We start from the raw sequence: 18,970 nt of genomic DNA, 5'->3' as shown, positions 1-18,970 counted from the left end.
TAGCAATGTGACTTCAGCTGAAAACTTTCCTCCTTGCCAGAAGGAAAGACTGAGGAAAGGAACAACAAAAGCGCCCTCTTCTGGTCAATGTGATTTAGGTCCGTTTGTCTGGGTGGTGGTTCAGTCATGCCTCAAAGCCCTTATCCGCCCCCACAACTGCATTTTAAACTGCAGCTGTGCATAATTAAGACGACCTACTATTGGAATTACTAACTAAACTCTAAAGGAGATCTACTATGAGATATCAGCACAAAGATTATTTTTAATAAACACATCCAATTTTTTCAAAATAAAATGTTGAGAAGGATTATGTTTAATAGTGCAACTACAAAGCAATTAAAAGAGCTGACAGCATTAAAACCTGGAGATCAACATGTATAATAAAAAGCCATCATCTCGAAGCAAAGGTGTTAGCTTGACTCCAATTCAAATGTGACAAATGTCAGATTGTTTTCTTTGAATGTGTTGGTTCACATCAAGCTACACTTTAACCTCCAGAAAACAAAACTATAAGGAATTTGCTCTTTTCTTGAAAGAACACTACACAGCCCAGAATGCCTGAGAAAGGTCACCTGGAACATGTGAAATGCCAGCTTTTCGTTGTACTCCCATTGTTTCATGGCTTGCTCCACATCTGGTGGCACAGGGACAGGGCCGTCCCCTGTGCTGGAAGCCATGTGGTAAAAATCGGAAATCTTCGCCAACTGCTCTCGAAGATATCTGGTAGATATCTGCGTCCACTCTGCATCAAAAAAAAAAAAAAAGGTATAAGAATTAACATTTTCTCCCCCTTTCTGATTACTTGAAGGACATACTGATAAAACAAACATGTATTACATAAAAAAAGGTTTTTTGCCCGTGCAAACACTGTTCAGAAAGGCGGGCCCCCCCCCGAAGCCCTTAAGGACTGCACGCCAGTGTAACGTCCTGCCCTGCAGCCAGCAGGAACACAGCCCCACTCTCCCGTGGAAAAGGCAGCTCTCCCCTTGTGCCTCTGCAACCCAACCCCTTACCGAGGAGAAGAGCTCCACACTGAATTAAGGGCATCTGGTGACCCTTCGTGTTAAACAACAGTGAGCCTAACCAAAATATCAAAGGCACAAGCACCAAACAGAACAGTGGAGGGCAGCACTTCAAGAAATCTCTAATGTACACTGAAAGAACTCAAAATCCCCCAATGGCAGCTCTCTTAGGGTATGTTTTTTGGAGTTCAAGCTGAGTTTCAAACATGGCTAATTCAGGTTTTGTTCTGTTTTTGTCAATCCGTAGGAGGACCGGCATTCACCGCAGGCTGGGCCCTGGCAGCATTCTGACCTGCAGGACCCCAGGACCTGCCAGGGACATAAGAGTGGCCGCCCCCTTAGACAACCTTCGGGATCTTTGATTACTCTCCTCTCCTCGACCAACACAAGATGACTCAGAATGCAATCAGCCACAGTGGCGAGCAACAAAAGGTAGGAGACTGTAAAAGGAATGGGAAAAGTAGAATTAAAAAAAAAAAAAAATCACTTAAATTATTCAAAAACGTCTGCCACAGGGGGACAAATTAAATCAGTATGTTGCCTCTGGCAACCATGAGGGATGACATGCCAACTTTAGCCCATTCTGTGGACAAAAATGTAATAACTGCATGTGCACAGCCAAATTTCCCCAAAGATTAGCGAAACAGCATTTCAGAAGAAACCATCCTGCTGAAACATTACCACCCAATGTTGTTTTCCCATTCTTTTGGCAATAGGTTCTCCCACCTTATTTAGAGGAAGCTATTTTGACCAAAGTAAGATTAGACACAAAATATCTATTAGGGATTGAGTGTTGTTTTTACTTTTTAAATACAATTAAAATTACCTGACAACAGTACCCAGAGTTATGGCCTAAACCAGTTACTCTAATTGTCTTACTTACAATTCAAATTCAAGTGCACGTGTTAAATTCCAGTAATAAGCCAATGCAAAAAGGTGAACAGATACCAGGCCAATATTCTGTTCCTAGTGTAATAGTTTTTTAGAAAGCACCACCAATAACAGATATTGTCATTAAAATGAATCCGTTGACATTAAAAACAAAACAGTAAATTATCAATGTCATCATCTTCTGGTACCGGTTATGGATTTATAGTCTCATGACACTGAATTGTTCAACAAAATAAAATGCCAACCATGGGATGAGAGGAGTTTAGCTAAGCTATAATAAGCAATAACAAAAATAACAAGGATCCAAATCCTCGTTTTTGTGTGTGCCAAGCCTCGCTATTAGCTTTCTCTAAGTAAGGTATTCTCAATATCCCCACAGAATATTTCAGCCTCAAGAGTAAAAATAACACATACCCCTACTTTGTCAAGGGTATATTTCCTTTTTAAGGTTGTTTTTTTTAAAAAAATATAGAAGAAATACATGGTCACTAGAGAAAATTTATAATATAATATGAAAACAAAAGAAAAACATCTACAATCCCATCACTCATAATCATGAAATATTTTAGTATATATTTTTTCAGTCTTTATGAGTGCCTGAATGTTTATATAAACATATGCGTGTCTTTTTTTATTTTAATTGCTGACTATATCATTTCACAATCTGAACTCCTTTTGGAATTCACACAGAATTGAAATGTAGCCCTCTTAGTAGTGCATTTTAACTTTACTGTATTTAACTGACATTAGGTTATCCTATCAAGCAGATAGATTCAGAGGTCTGGGATGTTAAGACAGTCTAGAATAGATTGTATAAAAACTAAGATGCACACAAAATTTTCATTAAAAATTGAAAACAGAAAATAGCAAATGGCCACTAGTACTGTACTTGTAAAAGTATCAGGATTCACTGCACCTCTCATGCTTAGTTGGGACCGGTAACTAAAAGGGAGCAGTGGGGGCGGGCAGCAGTGACAAGACAGGCAATAGTCTGAGACGGAAATGCAAATACAGTCACAAGGCAGCTTAGCCAAATTGCCTGCGCCTTCAGCCCCAGCCTGCCAGAATCTGATTTAAATTGGTCTGGAGTGGGAGCCCCCAGGTAGTAAAATAGGAACGGGTGAAGATCAAAGAAAAGATGGGGGGGCAAAGGTAAAAAAGATGCAGAAAGTGAGCAACAAGGCTCCTCTGAAAGTGGAGCAGTTCTAAATTCAAGCAACTTGGATGGTATGGCCCCGTCTGTCACTCACGGATGTCGAGTAGAGCTCACAGTCCATGAAGCCAGATGACTAGAAAGTTCACGAGCATGAATGTACTGAAGAGAGGGGTCAGGATTGAGAAAAACACCCATTCCTTTTGACATTGCTCTCTAGCAGCCAAGAATCCTACAGCCACTGTTCCTTCTGTACTAATGCCCAGCCCCCAACAGAAGGGGTTTCAGAGGCCATGCAGTTCACTCCACCTTTTTACGGATCCCAGCACTTTAGGCTTACTCAAGGTTACACGGCTAAACCAGAAGTACACCAACAGGTGTGCGATGCCCCACTCGTGCATGAAGACACGTAAAGGGATGAACACATAATGGGTGAGCACAGAGCTGTGCCAGGTTACGTTAAAGATGATCGTCCCGGGCCTGGAACATCTGCAGAACTAGCAGGAAAAGTGGGAGCTCAGCAGAGGGGAACATCCACCCTGGGGGCAAACCCAGAGCAAGGCATACGCAGCAAGGTTCATGGAGAAGGTGTCCTGCAGCGAACATGACATCAGCAGAGAAGCAATAGGGCCGCATGTAGTGCTAATACTAGAATGAACTTGGGAACAAGTGGCTCTGCCACTCAGCCATGCGACCTGGAGCAACGTATCTAACCTCTGCTAAGCCTCAATTTCCTCATCTCTACAATAGGGATCAATAATGTATACACATCAGAGTGACTGTAAGGATGAGTTACTTAGCACCGTTCCTGTAACACAGAAATTGATCAATAAGTGGTAGCTGTCATCATCAACAGGATGAAAAGTTTTTAGAAAGCAAACTGAAGGTCAGGCCTTGACTGTCAAGAGGACAGTAGCTGCTGTCACTGATGTTAGTTAGCCTCTGCCTCTGCCTCAGCTGAGCTGCCAAAGATCCGGGTAAGGATTGATGGACTCGATCAAGGTTGGTTTCATGGTTCCAAACTCTTCAGTGGATCTGCAGCCCTTAATGAATTAAGGCCACATTCCTGAGCTAGTAACTAAAATCATTTCAAATACTACCTACCATTACATACTCCACTAGCTCAAGTTGCTTTCTGACTCTCATGCCTATGATGCTATCTCTAGCTGCAGTACCTTCTCTACTCAGGGATGTTCACGTGTGGGAATTTTTCTGGGCCCAGTGCAAATGTCACCTCTAACCTGCTGCCTTCTCTAGTCTCTGCACACCATGCACCACTTACCAGGGATCTCTTTCACCCCCATAAAGCTATGCCTTCCATACACCGTCTGACAATTAAGTTTGCAAACTTGTTGCAACGATGTTGCTAACCTTTTTTGATATCAGAGGGATTATTCATTATGAATTTGTACCAACCAGACAATTAACCAAGTTTACTATTTGGAAGTGCTGAAAAGGCTGTGCGAAAAAGTTAGATGACCTGAACTTTTCACGAACAATTCATGGCTCTTGCATCAAAACTGCACCAGCTCACACAGCACTGTCTGGAAGGGAGTTTTTAGCCAGTAGACAAATAACTGTATTGGAACACCCTCCTTACTCACCTGATCTGGCCTCCAATGACTTCTTTCTTTACCTGAAAATAAAGGAAATTCTGAAAGGAAGACATTTTGATGACATTCAGGACATCAAGGGTAATACGAAGACAGCTCTGATGGCCATTCCAAAGAGTTCCACAATTGCTTTGAAGGGTGGACTAGGCACTGGCATCGGTGCATAGCTTCCCAGGGGGAGTACTTCGAAGGTGACTGTAGTGATATTCAGCAATGAGGTATGGAGCACTTTTTCTAGGATGAGTTCGCAAACTTAATTGTCCAACTTCGTAGTCAACCATCAACCATCAAGCATTGACTTGAATCAATGCACCCCAAAGTTCTCCCAAAATAATTACTAAATCAAGTTCCTTCCCAATTATTCTGCCTCTCAAATCTTCATACAAACATCTTTGCTTTCTAGTTTAAACTCATGCACTGCATACCTAGAAGGTTTCAAACACCACTGTAGGGGAAATGCCAAATTCCCCCTCCAATACACTGTTTATTTATTATAACCAAATCAACGAGAAGCACCTGTTAATCAGTGTGCTACGAAGGCCCATGCAAATACTGAACTTTCAATTCTTTTTAATAAACTTACAGTATATATATATATATTCTTTCATTTTGTGAAGGTTCATTTTCCTGGCTATGTTCTTTCCTGTTATCAAAACCAGTGGGAACCCACTATGTGAAATAAATACAACAGAGATCATCTTTTAAGAACTCCCGCCAAGTCCAGAGATTAATACGCACATGTTTCAGGCAATCACTTGCTACAGCACTTTAAGTCAAGGATAACATACTCCTCAGGGGAGACACCTGTATCCTCGAACATCCTTCCTGAGGCTGGATGTAGCACTACCATAAAAAGTTCTTGCCTCTCCACAGCAGGAACAGCCTCCTTCTCAACACCGCAGGATACAGAGGATTTAACCAGCCTGACTTTGATGCAGATTCAATGGGAAAAAAAGCTTCAGTACATGTAAAATGCTGCATACTCCATTTCTGAACACTCAGTAAAAATAACTGAAAATTTTTCTACCATTTTCCTCAAGTTTTCTGTTGTTAAAATGCTTTCTTTATCAAAGCATATCATCAATAAAGTGAGAAGACAACCCAACCCACTAATTAAAAGAAAATGTTTGCAAATCATACGAGGTGTCATCAAAGAATACGGTGAATGCTGCCGCCGAGTGCCATCCAGCAGAAAGGCAGGGATCTTCAATAGGGGAAGTGGCGCGACGAACCTTGGTAACAGTGTGTGACAAGTTTCAACTTGTTCAGTGCAGTCAGTCAGGTGTGAGCTACGGTTGAGAGATGTGTTTTAAAGTGCCGTAAATCATTCTCCATCATGACAACGCTCTGTGCCACACATCACTTCTGGTCCGGCAATTTCTTTCAAATAAAAACATTACGTTGTGTCCTCATCCACCTTATTCACTGGATGTGGCACAGTGCAACTTCTGGCTCTTCCCCAAAGTCAGAATGATTCAGGACATCGAGGCAGCCACGACAGCGCAACTAAAGATACTCACAAAAGAGGACTTCCAGAACTGCTTCAGAAAGTGGCAAGGATGATGGGATAAGTGTGTTCGAAGAGAGGGGGAGTATTTTGAGAGGGATTAATGGCAATCTGTCTTTTACTGTAATAAATTTTTTTTATTTAAACATTCACTGTAGTTTTTTATCACAACTCATATATCTGATAACGGACTTGGATTTAGAATATATAATGAACTATTACACCTCAATAATAAAAAGACAAATAACCATTTTTTAAAAATTGGCAAAGGAAATGAATAAACATTTCTCCAAACATGGACAAATGGTCCATAAGTACCTGAAATGATACTCAATGTCATTTCTCACCAGGAAATGCAAATCTTCATACAAACATCTTGTGATAACATTTGGACAGTTATAAACAAAACGATAATAACCAGCATTGATGAGAGTGTGTAGAAATTAGAGTTTTCAGGCATTGCCGGGGAGAACATAAAATGCTGCAGCCACCGTGGAAAACACGTGGCAGTTCCTCAAAAGGTTAAACATGGTTACCTTCTAATCCTCAATTCCACAGCTAAGTTATATACCCAAGAGAAATGAAAACACATTCACATAAAAATTGGTAAACAAATGTTTGTAGCAGCATAATTCATCCACATAAAAATTGGTAAACAAATGTTTGTAGCAGCATAATTCAAAAAGTGAAAGCAATCCATATGCCCATTGACTTATAAATCAATAAATAAGGTGCTATATGCAAACAATAGAATACCATTCGGCCCTAAGGAGGAGTGAACTACCAATACCGATACTACAACAGGGATGAATCTTGAAAACACTATGTTAACTGAAAGAAGCCAGTTTCAAAAGACCAAATATTTTATGATTCCAATTATATGAAATGTCCAAATTAGGCAAATCTATAGGGCTAATTAGATTGCGTACGAGCTGGAGGCAGGGATTGAGGGGAAATGTGAACTGCTAATGGGTACAATATTTGTTTTAAGGTGATAAAAATGTTGTAAAATTTGGTGATGGTTTCACAACTCTGTGGACACATTAAAAAAAAAACCCACTAAATTGTATACTTCAAATGAATTGTAAAGCAGGTGAATTATATCTCAGAAAAGCAGTTTTATCATTTTTCAAAATGTTTGCTTGAAATATTCCCCACTGGTGAACAGTAATCCCCTACGAAACGGTGTGACTTGGAGGGGGTACGGGGTGGGGAGGAGAGGACGGGGTAGAAACAAGCGTGGCCAGGAGTTACTGGTTAAACCTGGGTGAAGGGTAAAGGCTTTATCATAGTCTTCTGTGTATGTTTCCAATTTCCATAATAAAAGACTTTTAAAAGAAAATCAGTTGTATCCTATGAAATGATTCAAAGAAAACCTGAAATCCCCTGTTCAGCCCCTGTTCATTTGGGGAATGAAAGGGAGAAATCAGTGTGCTGACTGGCAGCCTAGACAAAGAACAGCCCAAATGAGAACTGCTGCCTCAGTGTGGTGTGAGGCCCAGTCAGCCCACTGGGCGTATGCTGCTGTGTTGTGCCGAATGGCCAGTTAGTGAAATCAGCACGCGGGGGAGGGGGCAGGGCGGGGGCCTGCCGGCATCCCCTGGAAATGCTATGGTGCAATAAACTACTGAAACATTTTTTTAATGCTTTAAAAACGGTTTTTCTCTAACAGAATTACCTGGAGAACCCTGGTGTTTACTGGCAAATATTGAGTACCTGTGTTTGGATGAGTAATTTTACTGTTATTCTTAACTGGCCATTTCACTCTGGTTTTATTTACTGGGCAATGACACTAAGTACTGTTACTTGAGGATCAAGGTGACACAAGATAAAGTCATTGTGGGTATTTAGGAGCAAACATGAAATGCCTACTATGGGCCAGAAGCTCTCCTGGGATCTGGGGCTACAAAGGTGAGGGGAAAGCAATGCCTACCTGAGGTACTTCATCCCTGAGGTAAAAAGACACAGGGACACAGATATTGACAGCAATGAGATAAGAGCTCTGACATACCATGGGACACGAGAGAGGAAGCAGGGGGCCATTTTAGCCAAGGCTTGAGGAATGGAACCAAGGAGATCCACGACAGAAAGAGCAGCGTGTGACATTCCAGGCAATGCCGGCAGACGGAGGAAGGGTCCCAAGTGAGGCTAGGAACGTGGTTGGGGCCGGAGGTCCTCAAACGCTAGTGCACAGAACGACCACCAGAGGGCGCTGGTTAAACGTACGGCTTTAGTTCCAACTCTAGATTTCAACCTGGTAATTCTGAAGCCGGGTCAGCATTGATAACCGGCAGCGCAAAAGACTCTGACCCAGGCAGTGACAAGGTATGGAGTTTTGTCTTTTATCACAAATGATTAAAAGCCACTGAAGGATTTTTAAGCCAATGAACGACAAGGTCAGATATGTAAATTAAGACTCAGAAGTTATGGGGGACACAAACTGAAGAGGTTGCCAAGTGCAGTGGGGAGGTAACTGAGAAGCAAACAAAGAAGCAGCGGATTGAAGAGTAACCAACCTGACATCAGCATGAAGGAGAGAGAGGGGTAGGGGGGCTTCCAATCTCTCAGTGGGATGGCTGAGTAAATGGTGGTGCCGGCACTGAGTCGTGGAACAGACAGCAACTGAGGGAGGAGGCTGACGCGGCGAGTTCAGTTTGTTTGTTTTCATTAACTTTGTTTTCATCAAACTTTTTATTTTGAGATAACTGTATATTGACGTGCAATTGTAATAAATACACACAGATCCCATGTACCTTTTGCCTACTTTCCCAGATGTTAACATCGTGTTAAACTACAATATCACAACAGGATACTCACAATGATATAATCCACTGACCTTACTCAGGTTTCCCCGTTTTGAATTCAGTTTGAAACACTTGAATTTGAGGTGTCAGAGATATTCATGGGAAAATATGTCCAGGGGCAGGTGGATATACAGGTCTGACATTCAGAGAAAGGGTCAGAGAGAAGACCTGGATGTGGGGACCATTCTCAGACGTGGGTTCAACGCCTTAGGGAACATGATTATGACAACAGAAGCACCCAGCTGCCACAGGCGCGGGGTGGGTCGGTGTCTTCTGCACCGTAAGAATACCGGTTGTGCACTCACGGGGCACCCAGCCCTCTGCTACGCCCGCGGCACATGACTGGCTTAGTGGAGAACAATAGACTCTGCCGGCACACGGCCTGATGCCTGCCAACTTTGGGGTCCTGGGCAAGTTACTCAGCCTCTGGGTGCCTCAGTGACTTGTCTATAAAACAGCGCTGATAAGTGTACTGAGCCTGTAGGGTTATTTTGAAAACTGAGTGACATATAACATGCTTAGAACGATGATGCGTGCCCAGGAGAAAGCAAACCTGTATGATTTATAGGTCTAGCAGCCCACAGAGGGGAAGGAAGTAACCGCAGGTGAAAGCAGGGTCTCGCTGGCCAAGATAAGGAAGACAGGTAAGCACTGCAGGCTGTGTGTACAGATGGGAGTGAGCAGGTAGCTAAGGGAGACGACTGAAAGTCAGTCCCTCTCTGAAGTTCAAGGGAAGGATGGTGGGCAGGGAAGGAAGCCTGAAGAGGTGAAGAGAGCTGTGTGAGCAAAGGGCACTCTGCCCAAGGAGTGAATGATACACAGTTGAGGATGGAGGGACAAAAAAGATACCCCCCAAAGATAACAGCCATTCTACACAAAATGTAAGTGACTGCACACTTGTGTGACACATAGTTAATGCTTAAGGGTTTTGGGGTAAAAAGAGACCAAAGGGGCCCAGCGAGGAAATGAGTGGCAAGATCTCAGGCAGGGAAAGGAGGAAGAGGGGCTGACGGGAAAGCTGTTCGGAGCAAAAGAGATCTGTGTCCCACAGCATCAAGGAACGTGCTCAGTACACCTTCTGCCTTGCAGGTGCCAGGTGGTATCTGATACCTGAGGAGAACAACACTGGACACTGTTTGTGGTTTTTGCCTTTTGCTGTCAGGTCTCCAATTCTCGTTTCCATTCTAATGTAGACAATGCTAACCACTGCATTTAGGGATTTTTTTTTTCTAGTTGTCCTCTTTCCCTATCAACCCCATACATGCATCTGAAGCCACCGCTCCTGGCAACCACAGAATCCAATTTTAGCCCCTAGCACAAGAATTTCTTAGTCAACACATCAGTCACACCACCAGCTTCTCGACACATGTACAGCGTCGGGGGTTTCCTCCTCTCAGAGGGGCACACACGAAGCACCTGCCGCAACAGGCTCCACACCGTCTCGGTGAGACAGCTGTTTGCAATTAATGTTGTACCGTGTTTCCCTGATAGTAACCTGGCCGGACACTCAGCTCTAAGGCGTCTTTTGAAGCAAAAATTAATATAAGACCCGGTCTTAGTTTACTACAATATAAGACTGGGTATAATATAGTATAGTATAATATAACACCAAGTCTTATATTAATTGTTGCTCCAAAAGACGCATTAGAGCTGATTGTCCAACTAGGTCTTTTTTCCAAGGAAACATGGTATTATCATACGGGAAGTTTCACGAATCTTCCCCAATGTCTGTAGAACCCTGAGTTTCTACAGCAGCCTTCGCTGCGGTGAGATATTCATTCCTAGCACAGAATAACAGGGACATTATTTTCACAAATATTGAACTGGTACATTTAATTAACCCCTTAGGACGAGTCCCCACAGCCTTCCACATCTGAGACCAAGTCATGGGTTTTACTGCCCCAGGAGAGGAAAGCTACAGCAAGACAATAAACTTGTCTTTAACAAGACAGCAGACTGGAGGAGACCATAGCTTCGCCTCCCTCAGTAGAAAGCACCCTTCTGTGCACCCCTAAAGCTCCCCAGGATCTGAGTGGAAAGTGGAGAAATGAAGGAGCAGCACTGAGGAAAGACAGTCCCTGCCAGCCCCACTGAAGCCATCACTGCCATGTGAATTATTACACGGAACATTTCATTACCCTCAATCCTCCCCCAGCTTCTGCTACTGAGGATGTGGAAGAAAACCCCAATCAATTGCCGAACAAAAATAAACTCCACTTTCTTTTTACACTGGAATTTAATTCCATGACAAGTGTGTTCTGAGTATTACGTTGGTGCAAAAGTAACTGCAGTTTAAAGGATTAAAAATAATCGCAAAAACCACGATTACTTCTGCACCAACCTAATAATTTCTACAGTAAGAGCAGTACTGCATCTACTACTTTGGTCCTACATGCAGGTCTTGTAAAGTTTGTACTTGTGAACAAGCTTTAGATGGCGACTCTCTCATCAGGACACAAATACAAGTAACACTGCAGGCATTAGATTGCCACATGAGCGTTTAAAGTAACTCCAGACCACAAAACTCTAACACATAAAAATGCTCACACTGTATGCAGACCCAGCTGACGCGGGCCCACTGCCCCTCCTCGGGAACTCACAGGGTTTTATTTTTCTGGAGACCAAAGATGGATGGATGCTATATTCATTTAATTAAATCGGTTCGCTTTGCCTGTCACTTACACAAAGACACTCCAATTGATAATGTACTGACCCCCCAACTAACATGTTTTCTATCCCATCAATATATTCTATGTCGTCCTTGACTCCAAAATAACGGTGAGTTGAAATGGGCCTTAGAGCCACTTTATTAGAGGGATTTCATTTGGAAGCTTATATACACTACCTGAAAATGAAACTTAAAGTACGTCTTCTTTAATTTAAAAAAAAAAAAAACATTCTATTCATCATGGAATTAACATTCCAGTGCAAATTGCGAAAGATACAGCTTTTTAAGTCATTGGAAAGTTAGGAGTTTACAGCCCTTTAAAAGAACAAGGCCAGTATGTGCACCGTAAGGAACAAGCATCGATTTCTTAAAAGAAACATGAAAACAAACTAAAGATGTACATAAAAACACCTCAGAAGATACACGAGAAGCTGGTAAGAACTGTTTCTGAAGTGTGTCACAAGGGCTCTGTGAGACAGTGGAAAGAAAGACACTGAGGTGAGAATTCACTCCAAACATGTCGAATTTTGTTTTATACTACAGAGAAGTATTACCTATTTAAAAAATTAAGTCACACAAGAAGCTGTCTTTTTTTAAAACTCTCATGTTTAGGCTGTAAGTAGTGGATGCACAGAAATAGTAACTCGTTAGACACTGAGCTTTTTGAAGCACCCTTCATACCTCACCCAACACCACTACCCATCCCAGCCTCAGTCACCCCTCATTTGATATAAGTTGGAAATTCTATAAAGCAAATAAGACCCAGAAACGGAAGTCCAGAACGGAATTCCCAGTTCTCCTACTTTCTGTGGATTTTCTCACCCTAATTTGTAAACTGGAGATACCCAGGTACTACAGAGGGATTTCATGAAGAAATCCAAGTGACAATATAAAATCAGTATGACAAGAAATGTTAGAGAGACTTCTTTAAGAAAAAGAAAAAACAGATAAAAAATGTGAATAATAAAATGGCAATAACTACATATCTATCAACAATTACTTTAAATGGAAATGAATTAAATGCTCCAATCAAAAGCTAGGGTGGCTGAATGGATAAGAAAACAAGACCCTTACATATGCTGCCTACAAAAGACTCACTTCAGATCAAAAGACACACAGACTGAAAATAAAGGGATGGAAAAAGATATTTCATGAAAATGGAAACAAAAGAAAAAAAGCTAGGGTAGCAATACTTTATCACACAAAATAAACTTTAAAAAACAAAGGCTTTTTTACCAAGAGACAAAGACGGACCCAGTAATCGACTTCTGGGTATTTACACATATACGAAGAAACCCAAAACACTATTTCAAAGGGACACGTGCATCCATACATTCACTGCAGCATTATTTACAATCACCAAAATATGGAGGCAGCCTGGGTGTCTATCAATGGATGAATGGATAAAGAGGAGGTGGTTCATATATACAATGGATATTACTCAGCCATAAAAAAGAATGAAATCTTGCCATCTGCAACAAAAAGGGTGAACCTAGAGGGTATTATGCTAAGTGGAGTAAGTCAGATTGAGAAAGACAAGTGCCGTATGATTTCACTTATATATGAAATCTAAAGAACAAAATAAATGAACAAACAAAACAGGAAAAAGAAAAACTCATAGATACAGGGAACATTTTGAGGGCTGCCAGCTGGGAGGGGCATTAGGGGAGTGGGTGAAAAAGGTAAAGGGATTAAGAAGTACAAATTGGTTGTTACAAAGAAGTCATGGAGGTGTAAGGTATAGCATAAGGAATATTGTCAATAATATTATAATAATTGTGTATGGTGGGTACTAGATTTATAGGGATGATCACTTCTTAAAGTTATATAAATGTCTAATCACTATGTTGTACACCTGAAACTGATATTATTGTATGTCAACTGTAACTGAAAAATTAAACAATTATAAAAAAATAAAATAAAACCAGTCTGTAAATAACACAAACCTGGTATTTTTGTAGCATAATATGTTCCAAGTGTAAATATATATGTATGTACTAATATCCATGAAGAGTAAAGGATTGCAATATTGATAATTAAATTTGGATTCTGATTACTATTTTATCATGGAAGATGATTAATAAATCCAAGCAGGAGGCAACATTAAAAGAGTAGAAAATAGAAAATGGAGAAAATGTTAAGTTAACATAAGTTAAATAGGTTAACATAACATAGGTTAACATAACTAACAATTCATGCAAACTAACAAGAAGAAATGACAGCAATAAAGACCAAAGCAAATGTATAGTACACAAAACAGAACTATAAACCTAATTCATTTGTTCTCAGCTTGCCAGGGAGAAAGATAATTAACTAATTTAGGATCAAGAAATACTTTTTAAGATGTAAAAAGAAAACAAAATGTTGCCATTTTTTACTAAAAGGCTACATTTCTTTAAGCCCACTCATATTTTTCTCCTTCAGAAAAACTTCCCTAATTTTTCCAGTCTCTCCATCATTTCCTATATAACTCCAGGTAAAATTACATCCTGACTGTTGCCCTCTGCTTTAGGGGTGCATCTTGTTTCCACAAAACATGGTAGCCCCTAAAAGGCACACAGCACAGCCCATCTGGTTAAAATTCTTCACAACATCTGCCCCAATGCACAGATCTCAAGAAATCTTTTCTTAAACGAAATCATTCTTACTTCAAGTGAAACATACTACGAGTTTAAATCCATTTCTCTAAGAAATTCAAAGGCAATCATAGCCAGACATTACCGTTGCGTTCATCAGAATTTTAAGCGATCCTAAACACACACTACCACTACCATCACCACACACCGGCATTCTAAGATGGAAAAGGACCTATTATACAACATTTTTATTTGGAAAAAGCTAAAATATGTTTCCATAGTACGACAATGAGGAATGCAGAGTTACGCTGCAGCATGTTAAACTTGATTAGAACTTTTAAATGTTTCTGTAAATCAAGAAAGTCCAACAGCGGCTGTGAGGGGCTGGGAGGGGGAGGACGGAAGGGGAGTTAGTCAACGGGTATAGTTTTCAAGATGAAAAAGTTCTAGAGATCTATTGCACGACAATGTGCACAATATAGTTAAACAGCACTGTTTCGTGCACTTAAAATGGTTAAGATGACAAATTTCATGTTTTTACCACAATATTTTTAAGTCTCTGTAAATCAGGAGCTCGTACATATTCACTTAATTGAACAGCTAGCTACACACCTGGAAAAATATTAAAAGTCTTCCAATTTTTACAAAGAATACCTAGTTCATTTTTGTTCAAGTCCTAAAAAGCAAGTACTCAGTTTGGTGACAGGGAAGCTATTATAATATTATCTAACAATAACTAAAATTATAATGCATTCCCTGAACTTCCTTCAAATCTTTTCCATGAAATCCATTTTCACAGCAAGGTATCTTCCAGAAAAGGTATCAACAACAACAGGAACAATTGGGGGCGAAAATTAGGTTTAGCTAACTTTTTGTTTATATCAAAATTACACTCGCACAGTCTCAGAGTCCAGTAGTTCTTTCTACATGACTCATGGTGGAAACAGCATTCCACTGTCTGTTCATAAAGCCCTCACGTCCCATTCTCCAAACACAATTCTTGTTAACTCTTTCCTCCCTTGTGCCTTTTGCTTACCTCTATCTCTAATTAGCATGCTTTGCAGTCCTACTTTTTGATTTTAAGCCTTATCTGTTGGCTTCCTATTTGGAAGATGAAGGAATATATTCAACTCTCTTTCACCATCAAGAAGTTACTACCATATTTCTATCCCCGTTTTGTCTTCCTAACAGAAGACTGTAGAAGATTTAAATTCTGAAGCTAGTCTATGCTTGTAGCAGGGTAAAACAAGTAACCCCATTCTTGTTACTAGAAATCATTTGATTGTTCATGTAATAGAAATGAGATAAACATACACACACACAAGTTATATGTGTCTCCATTGATCCACTGACAGGCTCTTGATGCCATGACATCTGAAGAGCAATGAGCACCTTCAGCATTCAGACATTACTTTTGAAACACTAGAAAGAAGCCAGGTTCCTTAGAGAAATGGTTAACTGCAGAGCTGAGGCAGAAAAAGTGCAAGGTGAGCCTGAGATATCTTACTGTGCCAAAAAGCAAGAAATGGTGTCGTACCAAAAGGATACAAAAGAGGGAGCCTGAAACGTCTCCCATTGGCCAACTCTGGGAAAATGTGAACACCAAAATGAACAATGAGTGTAACTGGATGGAAAATAGTGAATAAATAAAAACCCACGAGGTCGGCTGGTTAGCTCAGTTGGTTAGAGCGCGGTGCTCTTCACAAGGTGGCCGGTTCGATCCTCACATGGGCCACTGTGAGCTGCGCCCTCCACAATTACATTGAAACAATTACTTGACTTGGAGATGATGGGTCCTGGAAAGATATCCTTAAAATAAATAAAAGTTTGAAAAAAAAGAGAAAGAGAGAGATTATTGCTGATAATCTCTCCAAAACACAATGTTTTTTAAATAAAATAAAAATAAAAACCCACAAGCCCATGACAACGACCAAAGAGAAACAAAACAAAAAAAAAGGAAAACATTTTTCAGCAGGAAAGGTGCAATTACAGCATTCTTACTCTGAAAATTGATAATTAAAGGAAAAGAATTTAGCATGTACTCTGCCTTCTTTAGAAAGAATTATGATTTATCACAGTGGATGAGAGAAAGCCTATTTTTACAGAAGTATGCCAACGTCTAGCCATCCCCCATGGAATAACAGTTCCGGGCTTGGTTCATCAATGGATGCTAAAACTTGGAGGTGGAAGAGCGGACAGCTCCAAGTGCCAAGCCCTTACCCCACAGGCCCCGTTCCTTCCATCGGAGAATGGTTTTTACTAGATGGCCAGAGTTACCTCACCAATTAAAACCTATTTTTCATGCCTAAGTAAGGCATAAATTACCCTTATACAAGCCCTTCTGTCCAATCGTCAGGGTTATTTTCCTAGTAAGTAAGGCAGATATCTCTTTATGACAAAAGAGATATCAGGAACACTCTGAAAATGTGGAGGCAATCTTGACTTGAAACTAAAAGCTTGTCCCTGGTATCAAAAAAGTTAGCAGGCACGGTCTTCAAGGCCCCGAACTGAAAGTAAGCTGGTTAGCGTAGATAAGAAACCAGAGTGTCAATTATGTGTTTAGCAGGGTTTATTTTTGCATCCAAACAGCTCAATGAATATGTCACACATTAATTACCCACTGTGCAAGAAGGGCAGCTGTTTCTTCTTCGTATTTTGGGGGGCGATAAGGATAGTGGTTCCAAGAGTTCAGTCAACCAAGAAGTCTCATCCAACTCCCACCCCCAACCCAGCAAAATCTCAGGGATACAAAGGAAGCGACTGGGGTAAACAGACCAGTTCCCTGGGCAGTTTAACCATAAAGCATTTGAAGCTTCTAATCTATCTGTTCCCCCAAGGAAGACCTCATCCCCGTGATACATCTTGTCACTTTTCCCTATGTTGAAAATCCAACAATTCCCAGCCAGAGTTAGAGCTGCTCGTCTCAAAAGCAATTTCACCTTTCTCTTTCTCTCGCTTCTGTAGCATCTGGGACTTGGCTGCATTCTGTCTGCTCCCCATAGCACCCGTGACAACAAGAGTTCGCCAATGCTGCCCATGGCCCCCGAGTCCTGCATCCTGTTCCCCTTCTTACCTCCAGGGGCCCAGGCCCACCACATGCACAATCCCTGGGCAACTGTCACATCACAGCAGGGAGGAAAGAGGAAACACATCCCATGAGTCTAGCTCCATCTGTGCCAGGAGGTCACTTAACTTCTGAAGCTTGAGTCTCTCATACACAAAGTGGAATCATAAAACCTGCATTGCAAGGTTGCTATAATGATTACAGATTATGCCTGTCAAGTTCCAAGTACAATGCACAAATGAATACTGGCTATAATAACAGTAGTCCCAGTGGCAGTTGGAGCGTATTATTAATAGTCTACATTTATTGGCCCTTTACTGTGTGCCAGGCACAGTTCTACACACTCGGGAAGTGTTGACTCATTTCATCCTTAAAAGATACTTTCAATTATCCCCATTTTACAGACAAGAAACTGAGGGTATCTTGTAACTACAATAGTAATAAGAAGCCCTTCCATGGCTCCCCATTATCCAGCAGACAAAGCTCACATATCCCACTCTAGTAAGCAGCCTTTCATCACCGCCCACCGGTAACTGATGCCTGAGCTGAGAAAATAAAACAAAAACCCTGGCAGTTCCACTCCAAGTCAAATGATTTAATGACCCTATTTCTCTGCAAACAACATCCTTCTGCCAGGAATGCCTTTCCTGGCACAACACCCCCTTACTCTGTTCTCTTGAAAAATGCTTCTTCTTTCAGAACTGCACTCAAACGTCACTTCCTCTGTGGATCTCCCTAGACTTCCCAAATTCCTTGGGATTCCCTCTGTCTTGTATTGATTTTACTATTAGCTCTTCCTTACTTCTCTAACATTTAGGTTGTTTGGATATATGCCCGCCACCCAAACAGTTTTTTTTGGTTTTTTGCACCCCCACAAAAAAACAGTTTGGGTGGGGGGCATATATCCAACCATTCCACATAGTAGAGAAAGAAGGAATAGCTACTGACTACATTCTCCCCCCAACCAGCACAGGGTCTACACGGCCTCAGGCCTAGACGGGCATGTATGCTGAGGGGCTCCCTGCACCATCCATACCGCAGGGTCCTAATCTGTGAAATGCGCACAAAGTATCTCTCTCACAGACAGCCCGAATAATAAGTGAGGAAATGAGCATGATGTACGGAGAACTTCGCAGATGTCCACTCATGAAATGGGGGTGGTATCATGGCACACCGCAGTCCTCCTGGTAGAGGGCTGCGGGATGAACTGCACTCACACGCGGACACCAGTGTTAGGAGCCCCGCGGCTGGAAAGCTCCTTCACGTCACCGAGAGCATTTCCGCAGTGCTATCAGGAGCTCATTCAATCTAGCATTGCAGGCAGCACCCCCGTCCTGCTCACCACAGTGAGGGGTTCCGTAACTGCTCAAGGAAAGCCGGTGTAGTGATAGTAATAACGGTAGTAAATACTGTAGTTATTATTAGTTGCCTCAGCAACAATAAGACCCCACACAGGGGACATTACTACAAATAAATGTAGAGTTCTGTATTTTTACTATAAAGTCGTATTTCCTGCTCGGTTCAAAGGCTTTCCTTAATTACATAACTGTGTAAGTTTCACTTTTTTCTTTTTAAGCATTAGCTAGCCCATTTTCAATGCTTTTTCTCTGGTGAGCTCAAAACATTTAAGACTGCTAAACATTTTTGTTCTCTTAAACACGAGACATCATTC

General features: G+C 41.3%; 1 protein-coding gene across 4 annotated transcripts in view; it reads right to left on the bottom strand.

The window, feature by feature from the left end:
• Positions 1–18,970, bottom strand: part of MED12L (mediator complex subunit 12L) — a 314,918-nt gene that overhangs the window by 247,595 nt on the left and 48,353 nt on the right. For all 4 annotated transcript variants that reach the window (XM_033088254.1, XM_033088259.1, XM_033088262.1 and 1 more), the window contains one exon: positions 573–742. In XM_033088254.1, coding sequence (XP_032944145.1) covers positions 573–742 — 170 coding nt within the window. The remainder of the gene's footprint in view (positions 1–572; positions 743–18,970) is intronic.

The sequence above is a fragment of the Rhinolophus ferrumequinum genome, chromosome 2 (assembly GCF_004115265.2).
Source record: "Rhinolophus ferrumequinum isolate MPI-CBG mRhiFer1 chromosome 2, mRhiFer1_v1.p, whole genome shotgun sequence".
NCBI lineage: Eukaryota > Metazoa > Chordata > Mammalia > Chiroptera > Rhinolophidae > Rhinolophus > Rhinolophus ferrumequinum.
This window is presented reverse-complemented; position numbering and strand designations above follow the sequence as displayed.